General features: G+C 50.2%; 3 protein-coding genes across 8 annotated transcripts in view; 2 read left to right on the top strand and 1 right to left on the bottom strand.

The window, feature by feature from the left end:
* Positions 1-16,988, top strand: part of DPYSL3 (dihydropyrimidinase like 3) — a 41,043-nt gene extending 24,055 nt beyond the window's left edge. For 2 of the 4 annotated variants that reach the window (XR_011322469.1, XR_011322471.1), the window contains exons 3-15: positions 2,247-2,431; positions 3,488-3,652; positions 3,907-3,968; positions 4,388-4,468; positions 6,794-6,862; positions 9,429-9,549; positions 10,584-10,740; positions 13,575-13,716; positions 14,068-14,238; positions 14,840-15,019; positions 15,648-15,810; positions 15,968-16,188; positions 16,285-16,988. Coding sequence is in view for 2 of the 4 variants with exons in the window: in XM_069772854.1 (XP_069628955.1) it covers positions 2,247-2,431; positions 3,488-3,652; positions 3,907-3,968; positions 4,388-4,468; positions 6,794-6,862; positions 9,429-9,549; positions 10,584-10,740; positions 13,575-13,716; positions 14,068-14,238; positions 14,840-15,019; positions 15,648-15,810; positions 16,285-16,373 (1,585 nt within the window). In the remaining 2 variants the exon portion in view is untranslated. The remainder of the gene's footprint in view (positions 1-2,246; positions 2,432-3,487; positions 3,653-3,906; positions 3,969-4,387; positions 4,469-6,793; positions 6,863-9,428; positions 9,550-10,583; positions 10,741-13,574; positions 13,717-14,067; positions 14,239-14,839; positions 15,020-15,647; positions 15,811-15,967; positions 16,189-16,284) is intronic. The other 2 variants (XM_069772854.1, XM_069772855.1) reach the window with 1 other exon arrangement.
* The window catches only part of LARS1 (leucyl-tRNA synthetase 1), a 349,414-nt gene that overhangs the window by 28,780 nt on the left and 293,585 nt on the right, over positions 1-27,049 (top strand). The gene's annotated exons all lie outside the window — the stretch shown is intronic.
* STK32A (serine/threonine kinase 32A) overlaps positions 19,200-27,049 on the bottom strand; it is a 36,026-nt gene continuing 28,176 nt past the window's right edge. For all 3 annotated transcript variants that reach the window (XM_069772335.1, XM_069772334.1, XM_069772333.1), the window contains 5 exons: positions 25,217-25,333; positions 22,629-22,754; positions 21,453-21,581; positions 21,011-21,075; positions 19,200-20,580 (listed from right to left, as the gene is read on the bottom strand). In XM_069772335.1, coding sequence (XP_069628436.1) covers positions 20,490-20,580; positions 21,011-21,075; positions 21,453-21,581; positions 22,629-22,754; positions 25,217-25,333 — 528 coding nt within the window. In that variant the 3' untranslated portion in view covers positions 19,200-20,489. The remainder of the gene's footprint in view (positions 20,581-21,010; positions 21,076-21,452; positions 21,582-22,628; positions 22,755-25,216; positions 25,334-27,049) is intronic.

Genomic DNA, 27,049 nt, shown 5'->3' with positions numbered 1-27,049 from the left:
TGCCAGCCAGTAAAACTTGATAGCCCACTCTGGTTAGAGGTCAGCTCTCTGCAGTGTGTGTGAGCACATATGTGATTGCCTGACATGTTTCCATAGTAACTCCAGTGACTGAATTGCAGTCGGGCTGGTGACTTCGTGATACAGCATGCATTGTACAACAAAGCTGCATCTAATTGCACCAGGAACAAGATTTATCTTTGATTCCTGTTTTGCCCTGTGTTAACAGTATTAGTATGAATGACCCCACACAAGATCCCATTTGTTAGCCCTAACAAGGACAGTGCTGTGCTGCAGGTCATCTGCATCCCTGAGATTTTCAGGAATTGCAGGCAAACCTCTAGGGTCCCCCAGCTTCTTCGTGTGTGTTTCAGAGGTGCAGTAATAACTCCATTGTTCAAAGGCTGGAGTTCAAATGTGGCAAGTGTATCACGTTGGGACCAGATCCAAGCTGGGTGAATTGAAAGAACCGTGATAGTTTATAGCGGAGAGACTTGAAAAGCCATTGCTTGCTCTATGGTAAGAGGAAAATATCCAGCCTTCCCAGGATGGTATATTTTAAAAGTCTAGCAGAGAAGTATGTCAGGAAGTATTTTTATGAGGCTGTTTTTAGCTGGTGGACAAGAGCATTCATGATTGACTAGTACTTGTACCGAGGCAGGGATCAGAGCCAGCTTCAGGCCTTGCTATGGCACAGACTTTCTGGGTATCCTTGGGCAAATCACTTAGCCTCGTCTGCAGCCTGGAGGTCACAGAATTTCATTGCCTTGGAAGTGAAATGTTCTTGCAAGTGAATTCTGGTAAGAATACAGTGAGCAGTTTAAGTCCTTTGCTGATGGATTCATCTCAATAAAAGCGATGGAAAGAGCTGCTGGTTTATTGCTGTGAGGACACTGGAGTGAGCATTTTTGTCAACAGAACTTTTGTTACGCTAAGGAAAGAAACTTGCAAAGTGACTAAGGTTGAATGAAATGCAAAAATGGAATTTGCTCCTCTTTTACCTCCCTAGTGTGCCAAGGAAACCAGAAATTTTCCACTAAAACCAACTTGTCTTTTATCTTGATTTATCAGGGAAGACTGAGGAAGGTTTGATGAAAATAGGATTTCTGAAAGACGAGATTTGAAGGCTGAGTGCTACATATGGACAGATAAAGGGATTGAGGGGGCGGGAGCCTGAGTGAAGGGAGTCCTAAGGTTCAGGTGACCTGGCCTGCAGGAGGGCTGGGTATGTCTAGGGAGGAGAATGTTGTGTGCTAGAACAGCACAAACTCCAGAGGACTGTAATAGTATTTTAGGTTGTGAATAGATGTATACTGGAACTTTTTACGTTTCCTGTTTTCAGAAGATATTTTTAGGTACTTGGGATTTTAGCTGCCTTCACTACATCATGGTCCTGCTGACAGCAAAGATGTCCTTCAGGAGCATGAAGAAGACAATGTGAGAAGGGAGGTCCTGGGGACGGGAGGACTCTGTGCGCCTTGGGAAGAGAGTGAGCCCAGTGCTTCCAGGCTGTGCTGTGAGCTCAGCCGGGCTGCAGCCAGCCATGCTGTGAGCTTTGTGAGCTCCTCCCCAGCTCTCTGGAGGGAGGCTTCCCTTTACCCTTGGGACTTTGTGCTGTGAGCAGCATTACAAGTCCCTGACAAGCCCTGAGCTGGCCTAGCAGCTGTGGCATTACACTGGGAAATCATCTTTCTCTGTAAGTAAGCCTCAGGCTTGAGCCTTACTTACGGTGGGCAGAAGGATGGGGGAGAGGAGAGATTAGGGGTGCAGCTTACTGGAAGCAGGGCTGGTGTCAGGTTTTGTGAGCATGCACCCTGGGTGAACAGGTAGGACCGCTACACTGGAAACGCTTGCAGGAGTCTGACTCACGAGTCTGTGGGGTATGAAGTGTCCTAGGCAGCTTCTCACCATACACTGCAGAGATCTGTGTGCCCATCAGACCATACTCTTCAGCTACCCCAACCCAGTGCCTGCCCCAGACAGCAGGTGCCATCATAGACACCACTAGAGCAGTCAGACAGATGGCAGCCACCCCTGGACTATGCAAATCGCAGGCTTAAGCAAGCCAGACAATCCTGCATTTTGCTGCAGTTAGGTGGTTTCACTCTGCTGGCTCCTGCAAGCCCAGGTGTGGGAGTGGGGCACTTCTGCCATAGGTGGGAGTTGACCTGGCTGCTCCCTAACTGAACTGTTCATTGATTATGTTGTGGCTGGTTTTCCTTTGTACCATCTTGGTATCATCTCATCAGGCAGATTGGAGACAATCTGATTGTCCCTGGAGGGGTCAAAACCATAGAAGCCAATGGGAAGATGGTGATCCCTGGAGGAATTGATGTCCACACTCGCCTGCAGATGCCATACAAGGGGATGACAGCTGTGGATGATTTCTTCCAAGGAACGAAAGCGGCCCTGGCTGGTGGAACCACCATGATCAGTGAGTGCAGCAGGCAGGTCCTGTACATGACAGTAGCCAGCACTCTTGGAACATCGCCCAGTTATCTGTTTTTCTCTTTGCTTTTCTCAGTCGTCTTTGTTTTAAAGGTCCATGACAGTGTGCTCATCTTTTTTGTGATCTCTGTCAGTTTAGTCTAGAGAGTGAGGATTGGGATGAATCTTTGGAGTCCTTACTCATAACGAAGTGGTGGGACAGGAGATTTGCATAGGACCCCTTGCCCTTGCAGATCCCATATTCTGCAGTGCTTCATTGTCTACAGCCACTGGTGCCCCTGGGACCCTCAGAAAGGAACAACGGCATAACTTTCTTCCCTGTTAAATAAAAATAGGGCAGCATGATGCATAGAGGATTCTGAGCAGAGGAACAGAGCAATGTCCTGGCATCCCGCACTGCTCGGAAATAAACAGCGTTAATGGAAAAGGAAAGGGAGTTCTCAGATCGTTCCCCGGGGAAGGCCATGGCTGTGTGCTGGTTTGAGGTCCAGGTTTTACTGCTGTGCAGTGGTCACAGCTGTGTACACTGCAGGGTTCCTTCGGATGCAGGAGCAACTGTTGATCCTTCCAGTAAAGGACTGGGTTTCTTGTCCTCCCCCCACTGTTTCTCCTTCCCCTGGGCCAAAAAAATAAGTTGTGTGAAATGGACTGCGGCAAGGCAAGGGGATTACATGGTGGGCAATAAAAGGTGCGTTAGTATGGCAGCGTGGGAGGAGGCTATGTGTTAATGGGATGGAAGCGGGGGTGAGGAAGGACAAGGCCCTTCAGCTTTCAGCTGATTTCTCAGCAGAAGCCTGTAAAAGCCCCTGGTCCTATGCCAAGGGCTGTTAAGCAAAGGCTCTGTGTGCTTCCCTGCTGATAAGTGCACTCAGAGGAGCCCAGGCACATGGCAGAGGTAGTGGGGGCCTCTTCGGAGCTGCCCTGAAGCTGCTGAGGAGACAAGCCTGGGATCACGGAGATGCCCGGCAGCGTGCAGGGCCGGGGTGGGGTGGTCCGGGAGGGGAGCCCTCGCCCACCCCTTGCCCCCACTGTGCTGCTGCAGTGGACCACGTGGTGCCAGACCCCGAGTCCAGCCTGGCAGAGGCGTTGGAGCGGTGGCGGGAGCGGGCCGACGGGAAGGCCTGCTGCGACTACGCGCTGCACGTGGACATCCCCCGCTGGAGCGACCGCATCCGGCAGGAGCTGCACACCATGGTCCAAGAGAAAGGTTTGTTGCCCTCTGCTCCCTGCACGTGGGCCGTGGCGAGCCGCGTCCCCTCGCCAAGGAGGGCAAGGGGCGACTGTGCTGTCGTCCGTCCTCTCGCTGTCGAGCGCCGGCTGCGGTCCTGCGCAGCCGTGAGTGGGAGTTGTGCCCTGCGGATGAGCTGATGGGGAAGGCAGCCCAGAGCAGGCAGCCTGACCAGACCGTCTGGGAGGGAGAGCCCCCGGCTCACCCCTTTCTCCTCTCTGCTCTGCCCCTAGGAGTTAACTCCTTCATGGTGTACATGGCCTACAAGGATTTGTACCAGATGTCGAACACCGAGGTGAGACCCCCTTCACTGCCTTGGTTGCGTCGATGCGAGGGGCAGCGGGGGACACGGTAGCCATGCTGGGCGCGGGGAGGCTGGGGCGGCAGGTGGCCGGGCCTCGAGGTTCCTCTCCTCTGCCCTCGCTGCCTTCTGAGGGCTGCCCCCAGGCTGTGGCCATGGTGTGCCAGCCACGGGCTGGCCGGGCCCCTGTGCCACAGGTGGGGGCAGAGGTCTGGCGTGGAGATCACATCCACCGGCAGCCATGGCCTTCGGAGAGCACTGTCCGGCACGGCCAGAGCCGGTCCCAGCGCGCCCACGCCGGGCTCTGCTGCTGCCAGGGCCTTCGGCTGAAGGGCCGTGTGGGGTGCCGAGGCCATGCACAGGCTGGGGCAGTCTGTCTGCTTGGTAATCGTTTTTTCTTGTCTCTGTTTTAGCTGTATGAGATATTCAGCTGCCTGGCAGAGCTGGGTGCCATAGCTCAAGTTCATGCTGAAAATGGGGACATAATTGCACAGGTAACTAACTACTCTTCTGGTATGCAGGGACTGAAAGTCTATCCCAGGCAGGTTTGGCTTGGGGCATTAGCAAAATGGCTTTAAAGCTGCATGGACATCTTTTGCAAGGTGATCTCTTTGCTGCTCAGCAGCAATATCAAATTTACAAAGACTTTCTGCTGTGAGTATGTGGTTCGTAAGCAAATCTGAAATAGTGTATTAGCCATTATCTAAATGGAAGAGAGTGGGCCATCAAGTACAGTATGTTCATTCCAACTGCAGCTCTTTTTCAGTGTGGAGAGGCAGAGACCTTTGCCTTGCACATAATCAGCTGAGAGTTAAAGTGTACTGAAAAGTGCCGTGGCAAGAGAGGAATCTTCTCCCTGCTGCAAGCGAGCAGCTGGCTAATGGAGCTGGATTTGCAAGGGAATTGTTATGAGGGATGTGGTTTGGTGTTCAAGTGGGTAGTCTGTATTGGCCCGCTGTGTTGTAATTGGTGCTGGATGAGTGAAAGTCCAAATGTTTTGATTTTCATTAAGATGGAGAAGACATTGCTCAGTTACGTTCTGCAACTAGTTTTTTTCCTGTCTGTCTCATTCTTGGGAGTTGAAGAAGTGTGAACTAAAAGGTCATTCTTTGAACATCCTCTCAGACTGCAACAGTTTTTCTTTGGACTTTTTAGAGCTGCAGTGCACAATTGGATGGCTCTTTCACATGAGAACAAAGAGTCATCAGAGGAATTGTATTGGCTAGAGTTTCTCTACTTCAGCACCAGCCTAACCACAAAATGCCCCAAAACTATTAGTTGGTAGCACTTCACAGCCCTGGGAATTGCTTCCTTCTGTCAGGAGTGGTTGAAAAATCCCACGCTGATGTGGGGCTCAGCATGTTGTTAGCACAAAGAATGATGCTTGTGGTCATCTGCTGGTGGTGGTTCCCAGGAAGAAGGCAGAGGATTTGTCCTCTCCATTCGCCATTTCAGTCCATTTTATTTCAGTGGTCCTGGCGACTGTGTGTTTCTCCAGTTTGGTAAACATAGGAGAGGAGGTTGCAGGGGAAGAGATGTGATGCATGGCCTGAACAGAAATAGACATGAGCAGAGCTCCTGACTTCAGACTCTGACATGCTGTAGGTGGTGGGAGAGTGCTTTGTGGTGGATGAAGAGCAAGACGCGAGTATTGTCAAGTCTTTGCTTGGCACTTTCACTTGGCAGAGAACGTGTCAGAGGAGGTGACACACAGCACTTACCTGCTGTGCAGCCTCATCCTTTGATACGCTCCTCCAACAGCTGTGAACACATCTGTTATCGCTGCAGGAGTTACACAGTCTTGACACAGACTGGTGGCATTATTTAATACCCATAATATGCTCAATACTCTACAAGGCACGAGAAAAAGTGCATAAAACTGCTTGCTTACAGGCTTAATATTACTGCTGCTGTGCATCCACTTCACGCCCCACAACACCTCTTGGAGAAATGTTGCCTGTTGTGCAACTGCATGTGGTTTCTGCAATTCAAGGGCGGGTGTTGGGTGAGAGCAAACACGTGCATTGCCACAGGCAGCGACAGCATGTGGATAAAGGTGTGAGGGTCGCATCAGAAAGATCCCCGAGTGCCTTGGTCAGGGAAGACCATAAAGTCCCCCTGCGTGTTTCGTTTGAGCTCTGTCAAAGGGAGACGTTTGAAATGAGGGAATACAAGAGAAGTCTCTAGGGTACAGACAGGAGATAGGCAGGCCAGCACATGTGGTGCACACACACACAATTATCCATGGTCCTTAATTATAACAGCAAAATACTTGGGATAATGTTAATATTGGAACTAACACCATACACCACCAGCTTCTATAGAAATCGATACAGGACATGATTTAGCACTTGCTGATTTCCAAATGATTAAATAACAGCACTGGGGACCCAGGAGTAACCTTGGGATGAGAATTTTTTTATTGGCTTTAATAATTGTTTTCTCAATAGTTTCTACTCCGATTACTTGCTTTTCAGAAGGGGAACCAGGGAGGGCCTTAGAAAGGGACTGTAAACATCAAGTGCTATACATGGAGCTGGGGGGTTTTGTACCCTTTTTCCCTCCACACTGTGCTTGTTTCATTGAAGAGGTTTCAGTCAGTGTCTATGCTCCCTCCAAGCCCTCCTGTTTCCCCATCCTCCCTCTTTCTCTCTCAGACTCCTTAAGGGTGCAGCAGCCTCTCACTGTGCGCGGTGGCCCCACAGGATGCAGGGTGGTGGCAGTCCCGAGGGAAGGGCTCGACATGGGAGGGGTCTGCTTTTCTGTGTGGTTGATAGTTTCACAGCCCTGTAACATCCTCTGTCCTTTCAATGTCCTAGGAGCAAACCAGGATGTTGGAGATGGGAATAACCGGCCCCGAGGGCCATGTGCTGAGCAGACCTGAGGAGGTAAGGTGCAAATGACAGTACAGCCTTGCTGTACTGAAGAGCTATCCCCACAAGTCACAGTAGGGCTTAGTGTATGTAGTGGGGCCAAGCAAGCATTGGGGTTGTGTGTGTGTGTGTATGCATCCATGGGTATCCATTTATACAGGCAATACTGTCTTGTTCATCATCAGCTCAGGAAAGAGCGAGGTGCATGTTTGTGACAAACATTTTTCAGTCTTGCTTGAGTCTCCTAGCAGAGACAAGGGCTTCTGTGTCTCTCAGAGATTAATCGATCAACAAAAAGGTCTATATGGCTGTAGCAGTATTTGGGGCTGGTTTGGGAGCATTTGTCTTATATAGGTGACTCCATGGGTGTGAGAGGCCTGAGGAGAATCAAATGGTGAGTTTTAGTTCCTCTGAAAATTCACTGTTCATGTCTGTCTGAGTGCAGACAGATTCCAGCCTCTTCCTGCTTAATCTCAGTTTAGGGTCTAAAGTGCGTTTCAAAATCAGACAGGCAAAGCCATTGGTAGAAGGAGTGGGAGGGAAGGAGAGGGGGAATTCCCTGGTTACAAATCATTGTCAAGACACTAATTAGATTACTTCTAATTTTAGCTTGCAGGGTATTTTTCTGTTTGGTCCATTAATCTGAGTTGAGTCTAATTTTAGACAGGTTTTCTTGAGATAGGTCCCCGCTGAGAGGTGCTTTAAACTTTCCGCAGCATGTGAAAGAAGAGAACAATAGGAATTTGGTACAATAGCAAAGCTGAGCAGGGGAACGCTGGGACAGATTTGTACTTCAGGGTCTGCTGGAAATAAAATCAGTTGGCTTAAATTAAAAGTGTAGGAAGTTGACTGTATTATAGCTGGTAACAACATATATAGCCTAGTGTAATACAGTGCTTATTCTCTCTGAAGTATGAGAGTGTAAAGCATTTACCTGTACAGGGAAGAGACTCAATATCAAATACAATAGATCAGAGTCCCTCTGTGTGTAAACTGCCATTTATTTTTATGGCTCTAGACCCATTGCCACTAGTTGGCAAGCTAACCCACGATTACGGGATGCTGTGGTTGTGCCAGGATTTGGGAACTGTCTTATTATCATAAGACAGCACTGCGGTTCTTCTCGTCCAAAGCTGGTAAAACGTTGTTGAGTGTTTGATCTTGAAATGCCATTAAAGCATAATGCAACTGAGAACAGTACAAGAAGGCTCTAGATATCTTCTGTCCAGCTAAATCCAGATCTCATTGCCTTTGAAAATAAACAGTGTCCCTCTTCCAGAACACACTCTACCTGGGAAAATGTTAGGTAGAGCACAGATGACCCTGCTACCCCCCGTAAAGCCTGCAGGTTGATGGCAAAGCATTGGGAGAGTGGTCCATAGCTCCGTGGGTCTGCTTTGTCCCGGAGAGACCTCAGTGGGGGTTAAAGACATGCTCTTCTATCAGGTGATGGTGGTGACCCAGTAGGACAGGATGGTGCTGCTCCAGATTGTAACCTGCTGTGAAGCGTGTTCAGTGATGGCTCTGTTTGCTCCTATCCACATGTTAAACCCCGTCAACTACTCGAAGTCCATAAGTGGGCTGATAGAAATGTTTTCTGTTTAAATTTCTGTTTAAGGAGTCTTGAAGCAGAAGAGAAAAACCTCTTTTCACTGTGCAGCAAATAGGCCTGCAGAAGTACAAGAGGTGTACGAGTGCATGTGTGTCTGGGTGCAGTGGTCTGCTTCTCCTGCTACTGGGAGAATTAAGCTTGCACAGCCAGCTGCCTGGCCTGCAGGCAGTTACTGCGTTCCCTGCAGCTGGCAGTCCTGGCCTCCCCCGGGAGCTAGCTGATTGGTACATTGTCTTTTTAAGGCTTCTGTTTTGAACTTTCTCATGCTGAAGCTTGAAGCCAAACTGTAGAGCAAACACTTGGAGAACCTCGGGGGTTGAGCTCAGGCTGAGCATGGGCTGATGTAATAGTCCAAAGATATCCCTTGTGATCGAAATTCACCCTCCGCTAACAGCAGGACAGTGAAACACGGGGCGGGTGTCAGCAGGCTGGGATGAGCAGCAGCTGCATCACACGACAGCCAGACCCTGATGCAAACAGCATGCCAGCGCATAGCTTGTTGCACCCCAGCCACAGGCAGGGTGACATTTGGTTAAACCAAACACAGCCGCAGGAGAGCCTGGATCTGTGAGCGGTCTGAAGGGGCAGACCCTTTCGCTGTCTGGCGTCAGCCAGTGAGCCATGCTGTCAAGCGCAGGCAGCAGTCCCTGGCCTTCTCTGGTTGTCAGGAGAGCTGGAACCAGACAGTGGAAAAAACAGCCGATGCAGCTCTGCGCTCGACCCCGAGCACAGTCCAGACAGCACTCCCCTGCTGAGCGTTGTGTGGCTGTAGCCTGCGATTTGGGCCAGGCCCTAGGGAGACTGAGGCTTCACCCCTCAGGTCTCCCTGATTAACCTGTCCCTGGGGAGTCCAGGGTAAGAGCGAGGGCACAGAGTGTCAGCAGCAATCCGTGGTGTGCTGAGAGGAACAGGGGCTCCTCCCTACTCACCCAGTGCTCCTCTGCAGCCCTGCACTGTTCTCTTTTCCAGCTGGAAGCAGAAGCTGTCTTCCGGGCCATCACTATTGCCAGCCAGACCAACTGTCCTCTCTATGTGACTAAAGTGATGAGCAAAAGTGCTGCTGACCTCATCTCGCAAGCCAGAAAAAAAGGTGAGTGGCAGCTGCTGCTGCACACAGCCTTGCTGTTGCTGCTGGGATCCTGGACAGCTGGATTAAGTGGTGCCCATGTCCTCATGATTGTTTTGCCAAGACCGCCACTGTGCCTTGAGTGCAAGTCCAGTGCTTCCCCTTCTGCTGGGAAGCAGTTAGTTCAGGGATTTACCTGACTTGTGAAGGGCATGGGGACACTGCATCAGGCCACATGGAGCCACCTCCTGTTGTCACATCAGGTAACATCAACAACTGCAGGTAGGAGCAGCGCTTTAAACACCAAAGTTTGTCTGTGGCTGTGAAAGGCTCTCTGAGGAGACTCGTCTGATCCACGTGCAAGTGGTTTGAGCTGCTGCATATAGCTCTGGCCTCCCTTTGAAATCCTGGCCCCTCAGAGGTTCCTGGGTGCCTTTTGATGTGGCTGGGGGCTCCATTTGTCACTGGTGGTGGAGCGCAGGGACTCCCCACACGCATGTGGGCATGTCAGATTGCCTGACCCCTGCCAGGTGTGCCTGTGCTGCTGGTCAGCTCTGAGATGTGGCTGTCACCAAAGTCAGCAGGGTGAAATGCCCCTGCTACAGCGTGGGACACCAGTGCTTGCAAGAGGGCCTAGAGGGACCAGGGGCCTCGCTTCCCAGGAGCATGGCTGGGGCAGAGCAGGTTGGGAAGCAGCCATGTGCTGGGGCAGGAGGGCCAGGTTTCCAGCATCGTTTGTCTCTCTGCGGTGTCTTCTGGGGAACACAGCTCTGTGGCCGTGCCTTCCTGTGCCATGCTCCAGCCAGGCTTGCTGTGCCAGCAGGATCTGTGCCCTTGAGCAGGAGGGCTCTGTGGTGATGGTGGGCAGGTGTCGCCCCTAATGTGAGCCTTGCTGTCCCTCCTGCCTGCCCCAGCACCTGAGGTCCACGCAGGCAGCGTGGGACAGCCCAATGTGGGTCTGGCTGTCCTCTCCGCGTGGCAGACTGTTGATAGTGTTGTGGAACAGAGAATGTCTCCAGGCTCCACCAAACCAGCATCCTTTCTGTCCTCCTTTCCAGGCAACGTGGTGTTTGGTGAGCCAGTCACAGCCAGTCTTGGGACCGACGGGACACACTACTGGAGCAAGAACTGGGCCAAGGCTGCGGCATTTGTGGTCTCTCCACCTCTGAGCCCAGATCCAACAACTCCTGACTACATCAACTCCCTCCTGGCCAGGTGAGTGACAGCTCTGCTGGGTGATGCTGCTAGCAGGACGAAGCAGACTCTGGCCTTGGATAGGGGAGGAAGAGGTTAGGGAGTACCCAGGCAGTGTAGACCTTAGTCCAACCTGAACCACTTCACTGTAGGTATTTAATGAGCTGACTGATGAAATGGCTTTGGCTCAGAGCTCTGGTGGCTTATCTCTGAGAGTGGAGGAAGGACTGGGGAGGCACTATAAGCTTAACATCAGTAATGAGAAAAATACTGGGGCAAGTAGTCATGAACCATTTTAAATGCCCTGAAGAAGGCAAAGAAATGAGGACCAGCTAACACAGACTTGTCAATGAAAGCATTCACCAAGCTGGAGAAGCCCTTCTGCATGTGCAGGGTGGGGAATGGCTGCCTGGGTTGCAATGGTGCAGGAGGAGGTGGAGGGGTTACAGTTGTCACAAGCTGGTGGGGGCTCACCAGTCGAATACAAAGCAGACGTTTTCTCATGCCTGTACAGGTGAGCAGTAGTACAGCCTGCAGAGCGCATGAGGCCTTTAAGAGCAGCTCGTGCACATCTGACAGGGATGATAGGTCGTTTTTGCACCCTGAAGGCAAGGGGGTGGGGAAGGGATTTGTTGAAAATAGAGAGCAAACAATACAAGCACTTCAGCAATTTGCTTTGACCTTTCACAGTTATACTCCATCCTCTCACTGGCAAGGCATGCGCAGCAGCTAGGGACGCAGAGCTCGTTGCTGGCCCTGTCCACGCACCGCGTGTGAATCACACGCCCCTCTCACCCTGTGTTTGTATGTCTAACTGTGCGTGTGGTGGCTGGTCTGTGTTAGCCAGGGAATGACTGACACTGAGGATCCCCTCAAATGACCTTTGAGTTAATGCTGTAAACGTCTCTGACTAGATGAGCAAGGGATCGCTGGTCAGTAAGAGGTGTCTCGGCAGAGCGGCACATTAGGATAAACCTGCGTTGTGCCAGGGTGGATATGTCATGGCTGGCGTAAGAGAGGTGCCAGTGTGTTTGGGGTCTGAATATGCAGCTCACCCTGGATTTTGCTTGGTCAAGGAGCAAGAGATGCCTCTGCTCAGTCTGGATGTATGAAATAGGTGCAGGTCTTAGGGACTGGCAGGGAAAAGTGAGCCCAGCTCCTGAACTGGCTTTCTAATCCTTCCCTTCCACTTCAAATTTACCCCAGACCTCAGAGGAGAGGCCAGAGCACTTCCCAGTCCCTGCAGCACACAGGCATCTGTTCTGACCCCTTTCCCATGCCATTTTCTGTGAGGCTTCAGCAGGAGCAGAGGCTGCGAGGCTCCAGCTGGGCTGGATGGCTTGTTTTCTTCCACCGGGACAAATCTGGTGGAGATTAGGAAGCATGCTGTGTCATCAGCCTGGGCCTCTGGCTGCGCAGTCAGTAAGACATATGGCAGAAATTATCAGAGGAAGATGGAGATTACCAGTGGATTAGGGCTGATTCGCAGGCCCGAGCAGAGCCGTTGTGTCCTCACCATCCTGGGTTCAGGCACAGCCTGTCTGGGAGCCAGGTGCTCAGCCACTTGCCTCATGCAGGCAGAATTTGGCCTGCTTCCTTTTGCCCAGTGGCAATGACTTCCCAGCTGCTGCCTATCGACTGCTCCCCGAGGACCCAACAGCAGCCAGGTGACTTCCAGGGAGTCATGGGCAGCTCTTTGCACTGCTTTGCCTGTTGGCAGCTTGCAGGCTCTGCTTGTTCCTGCCCTCTGCCATCATTGTCAGGATCAGGATGGGTCAGGGCATGTCATCTGACCAGTGAGCCCTTCTGGGCAGAGGAGTCTGGATAACAGCACTGGGCAGCACCTGCTGTAGAGCACTGCAGGGAAGCTTTTCTGGGCCTCCTGGAGAGAGCTGCTTCTGGGGAGTCCTGCCTCTCTTCACCCCACTGTCAGATTTACATGTGGCCATGGGGGGCATTTGCTTTTGTAGCAGTGATGTGGCAGAGACGCTGTAGCTTGGGCCAGAGGCTGCAGCTTGGACCAGCCTGCACTTGCAAGCACACCTTCTTGGTCTGCACTGCTGGCTGCTGCAGCTCATGCTGCGAGTGTCCATGAGGGGCTGAGAGGAGCTTCTGCCAGACAAAATGTCTCAGGCCAGAGCCCTGGAGCCAGGCTGAGGTGCTCTCCTTGCTGGAGAAGGTTGGCAGTGTGAGTGGCGGGCAGTCCATAGGCTCAGCTCCCCATAAGCCCACTCCTGCAGCTGTGTCCCCTCTCCCAGAGACAGGGTGACACCTGCCCACAGCAGGCTTCCTGTGGGGCAGGGGAGGGCTGCGCTTGCCCCTCAGAGTACAGGAGCTGGCAGTACACAACGAAAGGGCTGGCTCTGGGTGCAGTCCTCGGGTGGAAAGGCCTCTTTCTCCCTGTGTGGCAGAAAGGCTGCTCTCCCAAGCAGACCTGACAAATTGCCAGAAATGATTTTTCTGACTCACACTGGGATGGTTTTTTCTCTTTGTGTTAGTGCAAATGATGGAGTCCGGTATGGAAGGACATCTTTTGGCTTGACACAAAGGCCATCCTGTTCCCCGGGAACTGAGCTGTTGGCTCCTCTTGTGTGCAGAATGCTGTCCATGTCCCAGGCAGGCCAGCACAGTGTGGCGGAGCTCTCTTGCCCCCGTGCCCCCAGGTGACGTGGCTGTCACAGGAGATGAGTTGGGTGGAAGGCTTCAGACTGAGGAGCCATTGAAATGAGGGTGCAGAGTAAAATAGAACTGAGCCAGGGGCCACCCATGCCCAGAGGAGATCCATGTCCCTTGTGTCCCTGCTGTTGACTAACCACAAAACAACTGATGATGCTTTTGTTACCACCACCCCTCAGTGGTGACCTGCAGGTTTCAGGAAGTGCCCACTGTACATTCAGCACCGCACAGAAAGCAATTGGAAAAGACAACTTCACGGCGATCCCAGAAGGGACCAATGGCATAGAGGAACGAATGTCTGTCATCTGGGACAAGGCAGTGGTAAGAGTCATGCCAGGGAGAGGGCAAGAGTGGGCAGGGTTGACGGACACTTCGGACACCCATGTTCTTGCCCCTACAGAGCTGGACACCCAGCTGCCTGTCTCCTCTCTGGCTTTGAGAGTCAAAACAAGCCAGAGCAGGAGAGGCAGCTGTCGCGGGTTCAGGCTGAACAGCCAGGAGCTGTGACTATGCCCCCAGTTTTTGGTCTGTCTCATGCCAATAGTAAGATTAGCTGCAGTGGTCTGGGCCCAGCCAGCCAGCAGCTTGTGTGGGAGTGAGTCTGGTGCTTCCTGGGGCTCTTAGCTCTCCCTTTCCCCAAAAGAGTGCTTAGTTCTCTTTGTGTCTGAGCAGGCCACAGGAAAGATGGATGAAAACCAGTTTGTGGCTGTGACGAGCACTAATGCTGCAAAAATCTTCAACCTGTACCCACGGAAAGGGAGAATAGCAGTGGGCTCAGACAGCGATCTAGTTATATGGGATCCTGATGCAGTGAAGATCGTCACGGCAAAAACCCATCAATCTGTAAGCCCTCTGCTCATCTGTGGGAATGCTGGAGAGTGGGGTGCGAGTAGCACTGTATGAAGGCTACCTGGCTGCTGGGAGCTTGGTGCTGCCCTGCCATGCTGGGCTCTGAGGAGGAGGACTGAATCTGGGTGCTGGGCGATGCCAGCTGTGACTGTGGGGTGGGATGTCTCTGAGCCCTGGGCTCTGCACACAGGGCTTTTCTCACCCTGCTGTGTTGCTCTTCTGAGCCTGGCCCACGCAGGTGTAAGGACATGCATTTCTCCTTATCTGGGTTCCTCTTCCTGGTACAAATTTTTCCTGAGTTTGTCAGCATGCTTTGTTCATGCCTTACCTCAAGCCTAGGCCCTGCCCTCCTCTGTTGCTGGAGTCCTTGCTCACAGTGAGCTCCGAAGCAGCAGGTCCTGGTTCATGTTGGGAGCTCTGGTGGGTTCTTAGTGTGGTGGACTAGTGAAATAAAGGAGGCCTCTGGGGCAGGCAAGGCTGTTAGAGGTGTCTTCTCCCTGCACTGGTGACTTCAGCAGCGAGGGGGGACTAAACAGCCCTGAGTGGGCAGGCAGTACTCACGTCCCTCCTGACCATCATCCCCTGGTTGCTGCAGGCGGCTGAATACAACATCTTTGAAGGGATGGAGCTACGTGGGGCCCCGCTGGTTGTCATATGCCAGGGGAAGATCATGCTGGAGGATGGCAACCTGCATGTGACCCAGGGGACTGGACGCTTCCTGCCCAGCAGCCCTTTCCCTGACTATGTCTACAAGCGCATCAAAGCCAGGAGGAAGGTGAGGAGACAGGAATGCCAGGAGACATAGTTGGGACACTGTTAGCCCAAATTGCCCTTTTCCCTAATAACTGATAGGTTTTCCTTGGCTGTTCTCTGTGGACCCTGGAAACAGTACTGCAAACTGGTGTATTTTGAACCTACAGCTGGGATAGCTAAGGCCTGGGTAGAGAGCTTTGACCTTAGTGTTGATGGTGTGCCACCACTGGAGGCAGATGCTCATCTGGGTCAACAGTCAGTGATGCCTGGCCTTGTTGCTGTCCTGCTGCAGCAGGAGTCTGGAGGGAAGTGCTGAGTTAAAAACGAGGAGACTGGGCAAAATGGCCTTCTCCTCCATCCACACAGCACAAACCCATGCTGAGGGATTGCCTGTTGCACCAGGCTCTGCACACTTTGCAGGGCAGGAGTGAAGGGAGGCCGTCACACAGGAGGTAGGTGGTGGGGCTGTGCCAGGCCTCAATGCTGCAGGAAGGTCTTGGGCATGCAGGACAGAGGGGCACAGCGGTGGCAGCGTGAATTGCCTCTGCGGTGGGACTGGGGAGCCAAGGATCGCTGCAGCCTGACACTGCCATGGCAGGATGCTCCCTGGGAGCAGAGAAGCGTCACTGTCCTCTTCTCTCTGGTGACAGATGGCGGAGATGCATGCTGTGCCCCGGGGCATGTATGATGGACCTGTGTTTGACCTGACCACCACCCCCAAGGGGGGCACCCCTGCAGGGTCAACCAGGGGGTCCCCCACACGGCAGACACCCCCCGTCAGGAATCTCCATCAGTCTGGATTCAGCCTGTCAGGTGAACAAATGTGGCGTCTGGGCTGGGAGAATGCAGAGCCACTGGCCATGCTGTCCCAGCCCCTGGCCTGGGGCAGGGGGCAGCTGGGAGATAGCCTGGGGCAAGCTGAGCACAAGAGTGGAGCATGGCAATGTGAGACCCTGTGTGTCCCTTAAAGGACATGGCCAGAGCTGGCCCTCTACCCCTCTGCACCTTGCAGTAGAAGCAAGAAGGACTGTGGCCACGGAGGTGCCAGTGCAGCATCGGACCCTGCTTTGTAGCATGGGTCTGTTCACGGAGGAGCATCTACAGTGACATTCAAGCCACTGCTGCTCTCAGGGTCTTTCCTGGAGTCAGAGAGGGAGCAGGTTGCTGTAGACAGCCTCAGGAGGCCCTTTGGCGAGACCCCAGGCTGCCTGACTGCTCAGTGCTGTGAAGAAAATGCTTTTAACTTCGCTTTCCCCCTTCACTTTGTGCTTTCTTGTCCACTCCCAGGTACCCAGATTGATGAAGGAGTTCGCTCAGCGAGCAAGCGCATCGTTGCGCCCCCGGGAGGCCGCTCCAACATAACCTCCCTGAGTTAAATGTCCCTGCCGAGAAGGAAACAAAATCCCTGTTCAAGCGAAGGAAGAAAAATGGTACATTGGTGTTTAAGAGGGAAAAGCAAATAAACCTGTTCTGAAGAATAAATAAGCCTCAAGCCTTATGTTTCACAAATGCTACTTGCTACCTAGCTTTAAGATATTGCTTCATTTTGTTTTATGCATAGCCTTAAAATTCTGTTGTTGTTGTTGTGGGTTTGGTCGGGTTGTGTTTTTACTCTTCCTTTCTGTATGCATGCCGCTCAGACAGGTCACTTGGTTCAGTGTGTTATTCGTGTTGAACACGTGTGGGATGCCATGGTACGGGACAGCAGGAACAACCCGGCGTGGGTGAACCGGCCAGGCAGGTGAAGTGACAGGGGCCGGCCAGAGATGCAGTGTGGGATGGGGAGGGCAGGTTTATGGAAGCTGGTGGGGGCAGGTGGGTCTGTGTCGTGTTCATGTCCTTCGTCTCCACACAGCGCTCGTTGGCATTTCACCATGAGGGCCATGGTGGAGCCCAGATCATCTCTGTAACAGCTGTCACAGCGCCTCGTGTAAGGAGTTTTACTACTTTGTACTCTTTATTAAAAAAAAAAAAGTTGTTCCTTCAAACAACTGGTGTTGCTGGTTGGCTTTTTTCTTCCTCGGGTGGCTGCTGCTGGGCAGGGGTGATGTGAAGCTGTGCCCTCTGGGCGAGCTGGGCAGCGGGACTCCAGGAGGGGCTTTGGACTGTGTTTGAGCTACAGTGCAGGGACAGGCTGTCAGATGGAAACGGTGCGGTGCTCGCTGCTGTAGGTGTTGGGGGTATAGGTGTAGCTTCTCAGGCAAAAGCAAAGGTATTGGCAAAATAGCGTGTTGCAAGTGTTTGTAAAAGCCTGTTCAGTTTGTCCGTGTGGACTCTGGCTGTAGCTGGACCTGGCCATCACAGGCTGTTAACACCTGGCAAGAGCTGTACCTGTCATCTGTGTGGTGACAGAGACCAGCTCCCCATGGCACTGCCTGGGCATGGTGTTTGGGTCTTCCCAGCTGGGGCTGGCTTGGAGGCTGTTTTCTGTGAGTACCTGTGAGTTAAATGCTCCCTTTCTATCAAGCAGTGTTTATCAAACTGAGGGTCACAGCCTTCTAAAGCTTGCAAAGCATGCAAAAAAAAAAAAAAAAAAAAATTGTTTTTTAAGTATTACAAAAATTAAGTGTCAATTTAGGCTGTGCTAAATAAATACACTTTTTTTTTTTCTTCCTTAAGTATTTGACCTTGAAATATTTATTTTTACATGCCTGCAACGCAGACAGGACAAGTTGTCCATGCACCAGTCCTTAAGTGGCCATGCCAGAATAGTTGTGCCAGGGGTGGGGAAGGCTGTTCATATTTAGAAGTTTTGTGAAGTTCTGCTATCAAGTAATTAAAGATTTTTCCCTGTTGCCTGGTAGTGATTAAGCTGAGACTGTGCCTCTATTTACAGAGGAAGAGGGGAAAGGAGAGATGGTTTTAGAAGTCTTTGGGGAATTTTTAAAGATGCGATGTTCTTACCATTTAAGTTCTTAAGGGTTTGGTTTTTTCTCGTCAGCCAGTACAATGGTATTTATGCAGCAACAGATTTTTCCCCAGCAATGAGCAGGGCTAGTTTCCTTGTCTGGGGCCCCAGATAAACATATTTATGGTGTACGAACTTCTCCACTACGCACACCAGAGCGAGGCAATGGTAGCTGTGCGCTGAGTGGGGGGCAGGTACAACTGTTGGCACAGTCCCTCTTGACTGTGCCTGGCCCCAGACCCAGTGTAGGACTGGGCAAAGAACAGAGGATCAATGGAAAACATTGCAGGTGCTCTGGCTAGTTTCCCTGGGAACGGCAAGTCAGGAGGCAGAGACATGGAGACCCCTACTCTGCTCAGAGGTCTTACTGCTTGAAAGCAAGCATTGCTGGGGAAGGGGATAGCAAAAACACAATGATACTAATTTGGTTGTGCTGTGAAAGGTGGCTTTCCCATTGCAATGACCCCCTCTGAGGACTCTGATAACCACTTACTGGTGAACCAATTCCATTGCAGCTTTGCAGCTCCCTGAACAGAAGGGTCATGCTTTCCCGGTTGGTCGTTTCCACCCTAGCAGCACACAGCGATGCTGCTGCCCTCCGCTCTCCCCAGCCCTGCACACACATACTGAGCAGGGGAAGATGTGGCTGCTGCGTGCTGGCAGTAAACCCAGTAAGGTCACATGCTAGCTAGGGAGCAGCTGGCAGTGGGACACCCCACCAGCACTGTTGTAGGAGGGACCAGAAAGTGGAAGACACCTTACTAAAGCTTATTTTTAGGGGTGAACTATGACTGAGGTGCTCAGTGCTGGGATGCCCACTACCTGCCGCTGCAGAGGTGGAACAGGCAGACAGGACGTTCTGGTCAGTTGCTCAGACAGGCAATCCCCTGCCTTGGATTCAGGCTTGCTCAGGGGAACGGAGATGTTCCTCTCCCACCAGTCACAGGGATGGCTGCTTGCCTGTGCACATGCATAAATCACACATTTCCCAAAGCATACCAGCCAGCCATCATCAGATCAATGAGAGAGGGATTCTTTGTGTGTCAGTCCATCAGAAGCAGCTATGAAGACCACGGGGAAGTCTACTGCACACAGTCTGTGTCAGTAATGGACTGAATCCACAGCTCCATAGGCAGAGGGTGTCTGAAATCAGTCTTCAGCTGGGGAAAAGCAGATTTAAACTGAGAGTCCAGTAAAGTCCTAGTGGGCTCTAGGCAGGAGGAACACCCATTCTAACTTGCTGTGCAAGTAACCTCAGAAGTAACATTGATTTTGGATCATCGGGGAAGGAGCCTTTCATTTGCTGTTGGTTTTATTCAGGTTTTTTTTTAGTTGATCAGACTTAGCCAGAGAGAAAGATAGGAAGGCACAGGGGATACAAAGAACACCTTTAGGTAAACGGGAGGCAAATGGTTCATCACGCATTCATTACTGAGAATAGGAAAAACATCAAATAGGGAGGTGAAACCTCGGCTCTGCCAAAGCATTTAAATAATAGCATCATTCCCAGCATTACTGTAATAGAAATGCTTTGTCCAGTCTCAGTCTTGGCAAAGACCACACCAGGAGTACAGCTGTTCCTGCAAATAGTAGCTGCTTAAGTTGAGCATGATTTCAATGGTAGAGAGATTAAAAAATACACATTCAAATTCACCTCTGCTATTGGAAGCCAAAACCCATCAGACTCAGTGAGCTGCAGCAGTTTAATGTGATGGTGAATGGGTTTTTCAGGCTGTCCTGGAAAAGCATCTGGATGCTGGTTATTCACCAGTGCCTGGTTGTTACCTTTTCATTTCCACATCTGTCTGCATGCTTTGACCATGCACTATGCCAGCCCCGCTCTCCAAGAAATGGGTACAGAAACCAGCATGGACAGAGGGGGGGACGGACAGGAAACCTTTGCTGCCTCCTCCCAGCTAAGGAAGGAGCTCATCACCATTTCCAGCCCTCCATGCCCACACTCCTGAAACATTCCCAGGAGTGTCTGTAAGCAAAGGCCATCTCTGTTGCTACGCACTGGTGGAGATCCTGCAGCTGAGAGCAGCCTCATCCATCTGGAGCAACCAGCTGTGAGCCGATGCGGGAGTCCCGACCTCCACAGAGCCTGGACCCACAGTGCTGTCGCAGACCTGCCACTAAGACTGATACTAGTGATGACACCTCTGCAAATGATGCGTGCTCAACCCTTCGGTTACGCTGCTGGCAGTTGCCTGGCAGGCAGCACTAAGGGCTGTGATGCTGGCTAGCCAAGCCAAAAGGGTGAATACTGGGTGGCGTCTCATCCATTTTCACACAGTCACGTTCCTGCCACCAAGAAAAGCAAATAATAGGATCTGAGTCTAACTGACTGTGGCAAATTGCAGAGGCAGCACCCACAGCCTCTCCCCCCATGCCCAGGGTCTGCCGGCTGTGGGGTGGAAGGCAGAGGGAGCGGGTGCCCCAGCTCCCACCCGGCCGCACTGCCCTGGGCTATCGGCAGTGTCCTGGCAGCAGTGGACGAGTCCGGTGGCCCAGTATCGTGAAGGTGGGTGGGTGGGTGTGCACTGGCCCCACGAGGAAAGCTCCAGCAGGGGCTGTGCTGCTCTCAGAGGCTGTTGTTCTGGTTGTCCTCCTTGTGCGCACCTCTGCTTTTTGCCAGTGTTATGGTCTCCTGGGTGTGGTGGTGGCGTCTCACCCTTAGGGAGAGAAAGGGATGGTTGAGCTGTGATGGAAGGCCCAGGCAGTGCCAAGGCCCACGCCGTGGTGTGGCTGCCTGGGAGCATCCCCTTCCCCAGCATGAGCTGCCACTCGCTCCACAGGGGCTGCGCTGAGCCCCCGCAGCCCCAGGCACCCGCAGCCCCAACAGCCTGCCTGCACAAACGGGGCAATTACTGCAGTTCTTGGCTGTGGGACCAGCCCTCCACCTTAAGAACAGAAATGCCACGTCAGTCCCTGGCAGGTGACAGATCAACAAGCATTCCCGAGTACCTGCTCTCCTCAGCAGCCTTGTTAGTAAGCTCCTAAATCCCCATCTGCAGTGTTCACCAAGATGGCCCAAACCCCAAGTCAGTCAAAGGCTTTGACAAGGGCCAGAGTCTCTTAGGCTGCCTCTGTACCAGGACTTACTTTTCTCTGTTGAAAACAATGAAGTCCCTCTGGAGCATCTCTAGGTGCTTTTGAAGATGGCAGGCCTTTCACATTCAAATAGGAAAAAAAAGAGAGAGGGAATAAATTCACAGTTGACACAGAAAGACATTACAAGGACAATTTCAAGGAGGTATCTCTGTATCTTTAGGTATAGAGCATCTTTAGCACTGCAGTGGGGAGAATGGCGTTAAGACTCTCCTCTCATACAAAACTGGTGCATATACATGCTACCTTCCACGAAAGGGAAGATGCGGAAGAGTTCTGAGAATAAAGTTGGTCACAAGGGAAAATATGGTCTGTTTAAACAGTTTGCTGTTCTAGCAGCATCTAGCAGCAACTAGCTAGTCTTGCTAGATGGCAAACAGTTGCTTGGAAAATGAGAGAATTCCTTGACCACATGCTTGTACCTGCTTGCTCTCACCTGGGAGGAATTGCTGTTGCTGTTGCCTTTCTCCTTCTTAGCCAAGCGCTTTTTTTTCTTGTGAAGAGGTTTGGATTCCAGGATCATTTCTTCCAGTTCAAAGGTTGGGTCACAGTTCAGTCTGCCTTTCTGGAGGGGAGAGAGAGGTGGCCTTAAGTGATCAGAGCCTGTCTTGAAGAGTCTCTCATAAATTGGACTGCATCTGGGAGCTGAATTTTGTAAAAAATAGTTACAACTGCACACATAGCCAGAACACCTGCTGTACTTCTTACATATTTTATCAGTTCCTTCAGCCAGGGGACATTGTCAAGGCGTAACAACTGCTCTTTTTGTGCTCAGTACTTCTACTCTGCCCTTTGGCTGCTTCAAAGTAACAGCAAGGACGGTGTGTCTTGGCTGGGCTGCACCTCTCCTAGGAGGAGCACAGCAGTCTGCAAAACTGGTTTTGAAGCTATATATGTACACCCACCACAAAGAAAACCAGAGGGGGAAAATACATACAACTGACAAATATTCATAGTTTAGCCCAACTTCTGTTTGGCTGAAAAACAGTCAGAGTAACACTGCACACAACAGTCCTTGGATTATTTTCTGTGTTATATTACATCTGTGCTGTTTTAATCCAATTAAAAAAGGATCAGAAACACTAATCTACTGTATGTGTTATTTTACTATGAACAATGGGCTTGTTAGGGAGAGTCATTAGAGGAAGAAACAATTATCATAAAATGGCAGGTGACCTCCAGGCTGCTAATAAGCCTATGTCTGTTCATCCTTTTTTTTCATTCGAAGAGCTGGTCTGAAGCCGGGCTGCTAAGAAAGGCAGTTCAGTGCAGGACAGCTCATAAGTACTGTCTGCATGTGTTTCATCTAGCACGCCACAGACAGTCCAGAGTGTGTAAGACCAGCTCTGCATCCAGAAGTTCTGGGAATATTATAAACAGAGCAGATCAATTTTGAGGCACCCACACTCTGTAGTCATCCCCCACTACTCTTTATTACACCCACAGGAAAGTGAAAATTTTGCCCTTGCCTCTCTCTTTCCCTGTCCCTTACGACATCTGATGCTCTTGAAATTTGTAAGAACTTCCCATGATCTGCTGCAAGGTGCAAGGGCAAGCTGCAGAGTGTCACGCTTGGGCACATTGAGAACCTTTCAAAATCAAATTGCCTTACCGTGGGAATGAATTCTGGCATTATCCTTTTCTGGAGAACAGCATCCCAGTTCACATCTGACAGATACGGAAAGTCCTGGATATCTTTCAGCTGAGAAAAACGCTTCTCGGGGTTCAGCTCAAGCAACTGCAGCGCGAATTACATGGAAGAGGTGAGAAAGTGAGACTCTGAGATGCGAAATCAGAGATTAGGTACATACAGACATGTCTGTGGCAGAGTTACACCAGGTAACGGCTGGGGCAGGGAAACGACCGTCAGACTTTCCAATGTCTATCTCTCAGTAGCTGCTTTTTGAAAAGGAGCCAGAATTGCCCATGGCAGGTGGAACTGTCAGAGGGTGCCGGGGACTCGCCGAGGTCTGCGGTGATGGCTGCGATGATGGCGTGCGGTTAGAGACCCCCTGGAGACAGAGCTCCAGGACAGCTTTGCCTGTCACCGCCAAGCGTGAGGCCGAGGAAGATTTCGAGTTAGGGCTGGACCGCAGGGTCGGCCCAGCCGCACCCTGTGTCAAGGAGCAGCTGCTGGGGACACCGCGGCCGCTGTCGCCATTGCTGGGGTCAAGGACGCGTCCCGCGGACACCCCAGTGAGCGCAGCGCCTGGGGCCAGCCACCCCGCACCATCCGCCATCCCCACGGGCGGACGTGCTGCGGGACGGGGCTCAGGACACGCGGCGCTGGTGACATGCTGCATTAATGCTGGCACTTCGACTGGGTGCTTCTCATCCCTTGCTCAGGCTCGGATTCCCTTCACCAGCATAAGCGAGGGGCTCACAATCTTTATTTATTCTCATTTTTATGAACAACTTTTATCCCCATTTTAGGAGCAAGTGATGAGACAGCACAGTGATATTAAACAATTTGTCCAAGGTTAAAAATAAGCATTATTTCAGAATGGGGAGTTACACTCATGCCTTTGTGTTCTCAATTTAATACCCTATCAGCAAAACATCCACTGTTTTCTCACTCTAGTAATGGAATGTTCATAAGTATAATTCCAGTGTGAAAAAATGTATTCACACTGCTTATTTCCAGCATTTTGCTACCATTGCCATAGGAATTACTTGTGTGGAGGGAAATGATTGAGGTTTGTCTCTGAACTTCAAGGATTCAACATTGCATAAACTCCTGACAGTATGCCCTCCAAATATCTAGCAGGAAAACCAGACGATCCAAACCCTCCGGGAAGGGGTGGATAAGGTGACCCCCTCAACTCCCACCTTGTTCCAGCGTGCAGCTGGCTGTGGGCAGCAAGGGCTGTGCAGAGTGCATCACCCACAGTTCGTTTCCTTCGGTGGAGCTCTATGCTCCAGCCCTAACGTGAACGATGCAGCTCTGCTATGAATGATAATTTGCCTTGAACATTAATAAATGCAAAAAGTCACAAGAGATGTTTGAGCCAGGACAGAACCACAGTTGGCCTCATATATAATACATCTGGCTGTTAAACCAGATGCGAAGGGGCACTTGGAAATCTAAATAATTGTGACATTGCATAATTTATTCACAAGGGAGCCTATATGGCTTGCGGCATGTTGTGGTCCAGGGAAAAACTTCCGACATAACAACACACAGGACATCCGCAGTCCTATATTACTGTTAGGCTTAATGAAATATTAGCTCCATTTAATTTTAAGCAAATGGAGATATTCTTCAATATTCTTCTTGGAAAATATGCCATGATTCTTGTCTCAGCAAAGAATTGATGTCTCATTTTCATTAAAAAGTTTGAGAGCATTTCATTAGAGATGACAAAATACTTCTACATACTATTTGGAACAAAAAATAGATGAAAGCTACATTAAGAACTACTTTATTGCCTACACTTAATTGAAAATTAGAAAACTACTTACATACTTCCCCAAATCTGCAGCTAGTGCTGTTATACAGGGTTCAGTATTTCAGCTTTGCTGCCACTGTATGCAAACAGTGTCTGACACTGGCAAGCAATAGTTTTGTTTACTGAAGAAGATAGGACTTCACTTCAAACATGACTTCAGCTTCAAAATTATTCCAGTAATGATTTTTAAGCAATTTTGATAACAGCTTTATTAAAAAATAATTACAGTGGTGCATAAACCACATGGCATCAAAGGATTTCAATAGTATCACCACCTCTTGCAAATCTTTTCATGATTGGGAAAAATGTTTTTAAAAAATAAAAAAAAAAATTGCTTTTTTTTTGCCAAATTTATTGACACATATATTAATATCTACCTCTAAGTTATGTCATTCCAGAGAGACAAAGTGACAGGAGAAACTCTGGAAGCAAAGACTGCATGTGACCTTAGAAGAGATGCATTAGCAGCAGCTGCTCTTGCCAACACAAACTTCATCCCCATCAGTCCAGGATGCAGTACTGCTAGCTGGTTATTACATTAGTGCGGCTACAACATTAAAAGCTGGATATCTATCATATGGCACCATCTGAAGGTCACTAACACTGCGTCTGGACACAATTTGCAATGAATCCCCACAATTTACTGCAAAGGCTACACGGCACACGATGGAAGGACTCAGCTGCTTTCAGCAGGCGCCCAGATACAATACATCCCAGACCCTAAGCCACCCACTTCCACGGCTGCCCTCACCTTTTTGATTAGTGACACCATGTCCGTGGACCAAGCAGCAGGGTACATCACTGTAGCTGTCTTGAACACGTGAGCGATTTCGTTTGTAGAAGTGTTGGAGCGAATATGATATGGCCTCTGAAAAATGCCACAGGGAAAGCATTTTAATTTAGCTATTATTTCAGACTCCTTGGGAAATCTTTTTAGAGAAAAGAAGCTTCAAACAAAGTCTGTTTGTACATTCCCCAAGCCTCCCATTGAAAGTCTCTGCCTGTGTGATCGTAGCTCAGTCAAAATAATCATGTCAGCAAGAACAACGATAATACCTAGATATTTAAACAGCGTAACAGACAGGAGGCAAAACCCGAAAGTTAGAGTCATTAGCCAGCTTGTTTTGCTTGGCCTTTTCAATATTTGTATCTTAAAGGGCTACCAAAAGGATTTTATATATATATATATATAGTGCTGTGGTTGGAACATTCCCAATATTCCCTGTAAAATGTGTCACTGTTTTCAGTTCTTCACTCATGTTGGAGATGACACAAGTAAAAACGAGCAGGATTTCTCCTGCCTATCCAATCAGCTGAAAAAACGATGTCCCAGGAAGGGTTACAAGTCCCGGGGGGGACATCAGGCTGCAGGATGACCCATCCCTTCTGCCCCCGACCAGTGTCATGGCAGACGGGTGGCTGACCCGTCTCTGAGGAGCACTTGGCCGCACACCGCCAGCTGGAGCAGAGCCATGCCAGCCCGGCGCCGCTGAGCACCGGGGAACTCAGTCTAAGATGATTGCGATGTACAGTCAGTGTTACTGTGCAGGTACTCACGTCCGCGTTTAACTCCCAACTACAACAATACTACTGCCTTACTTAGAAAGAGAATTTACAACGGTAGAGTGTTTCCATTTTGAAAGATTCTCGATTCCCAGATTTTTACAGTATTTTAGGGAGATGAGGGTGTTCAACGTGTATTTAAAAAAGAGCAGCTATAAATTGTGAGATCAAATCAGGTCTGTTGTGCTTAATGTTCTTAATGTGTACTGACACTAGATGGACCTCAAGGTCTCCCTTCGCTTCCCCCGTGTGATAACCACCTCTGGTGCCACCATCTTACCATGGCTGTGCCATCAGGTTTGAACACCTAACAGCGTTTCTGCTCCCATCTTTGGAAATGGTGCCATCAAGTCAAAAGTCAATGCGCTGAACAGTCCTGCCATTCATTTAACATTACAAGTGGAAAACTCAAATATTACATTAATATGTTTACAGGGGGCACACGGCTCCAGTTACCCAACAGGTCAGACAACCATGTCCCCTTCATGTGTACTAACTTGATCACTCACAATTTGAGACACAAATTCATTTGAAAATATGTTCTTTAAAATATATTAATCAAAACATTTTTTTAGGCATTCTGCAAAGACTGATGATAGAAGATCTTAAAAATGTGTTTTGCATACTCATATTGAAAGAAGAGGTTTCCTAGCCTCACAAGATTTTAAACAACCTTTCGCTTAGTAGAATGTAATTTAAATAATTTTGTCCCACTTTTTTTACACAACACTTCCAAAATACTAATGTAATCATCTGTCTACCAGGCCCCCAACCTTACCTGAGTTAGAAGCAGTACACTGACGTGACAGGCAGGGATTGTGCTTTATTAATAATTTACACATTGCAGTTTGCTTTTGCTCAAACTGCTCAATTGTATTACAACAGCAATGAGATTTTTTTTTTCAAGTTTTCTTTTTTCCTTGCCAGATGGGAGCTCAAAGTAAATGATATTGCAGCCCAAACTTCAGGAGTTGTCAGTCATTTGCCTTGCCCAGCTTACACCAACCCAGAGGCCCTTGGG

This window comes from Haliaeetus albicilla, chromosome 27 (assembly GCF_947461875.1).
Source record: "Haliaeetus albicilla chromosome 27, bHalAlb1.1, whole genome shotgun sequence".
Taxonomy (NCBI): domain Eukaryota; kingdom Metazoa; phylum Chordata; class Aves; order Accipitriformes; family Accipitridae; genus Haliaeetus; species Haliaeetus albicilla.
Note: the sequence above shows the minus strand (reverse complement) of the source record. Positions and strands in the feature narration are given on the sequence as shown.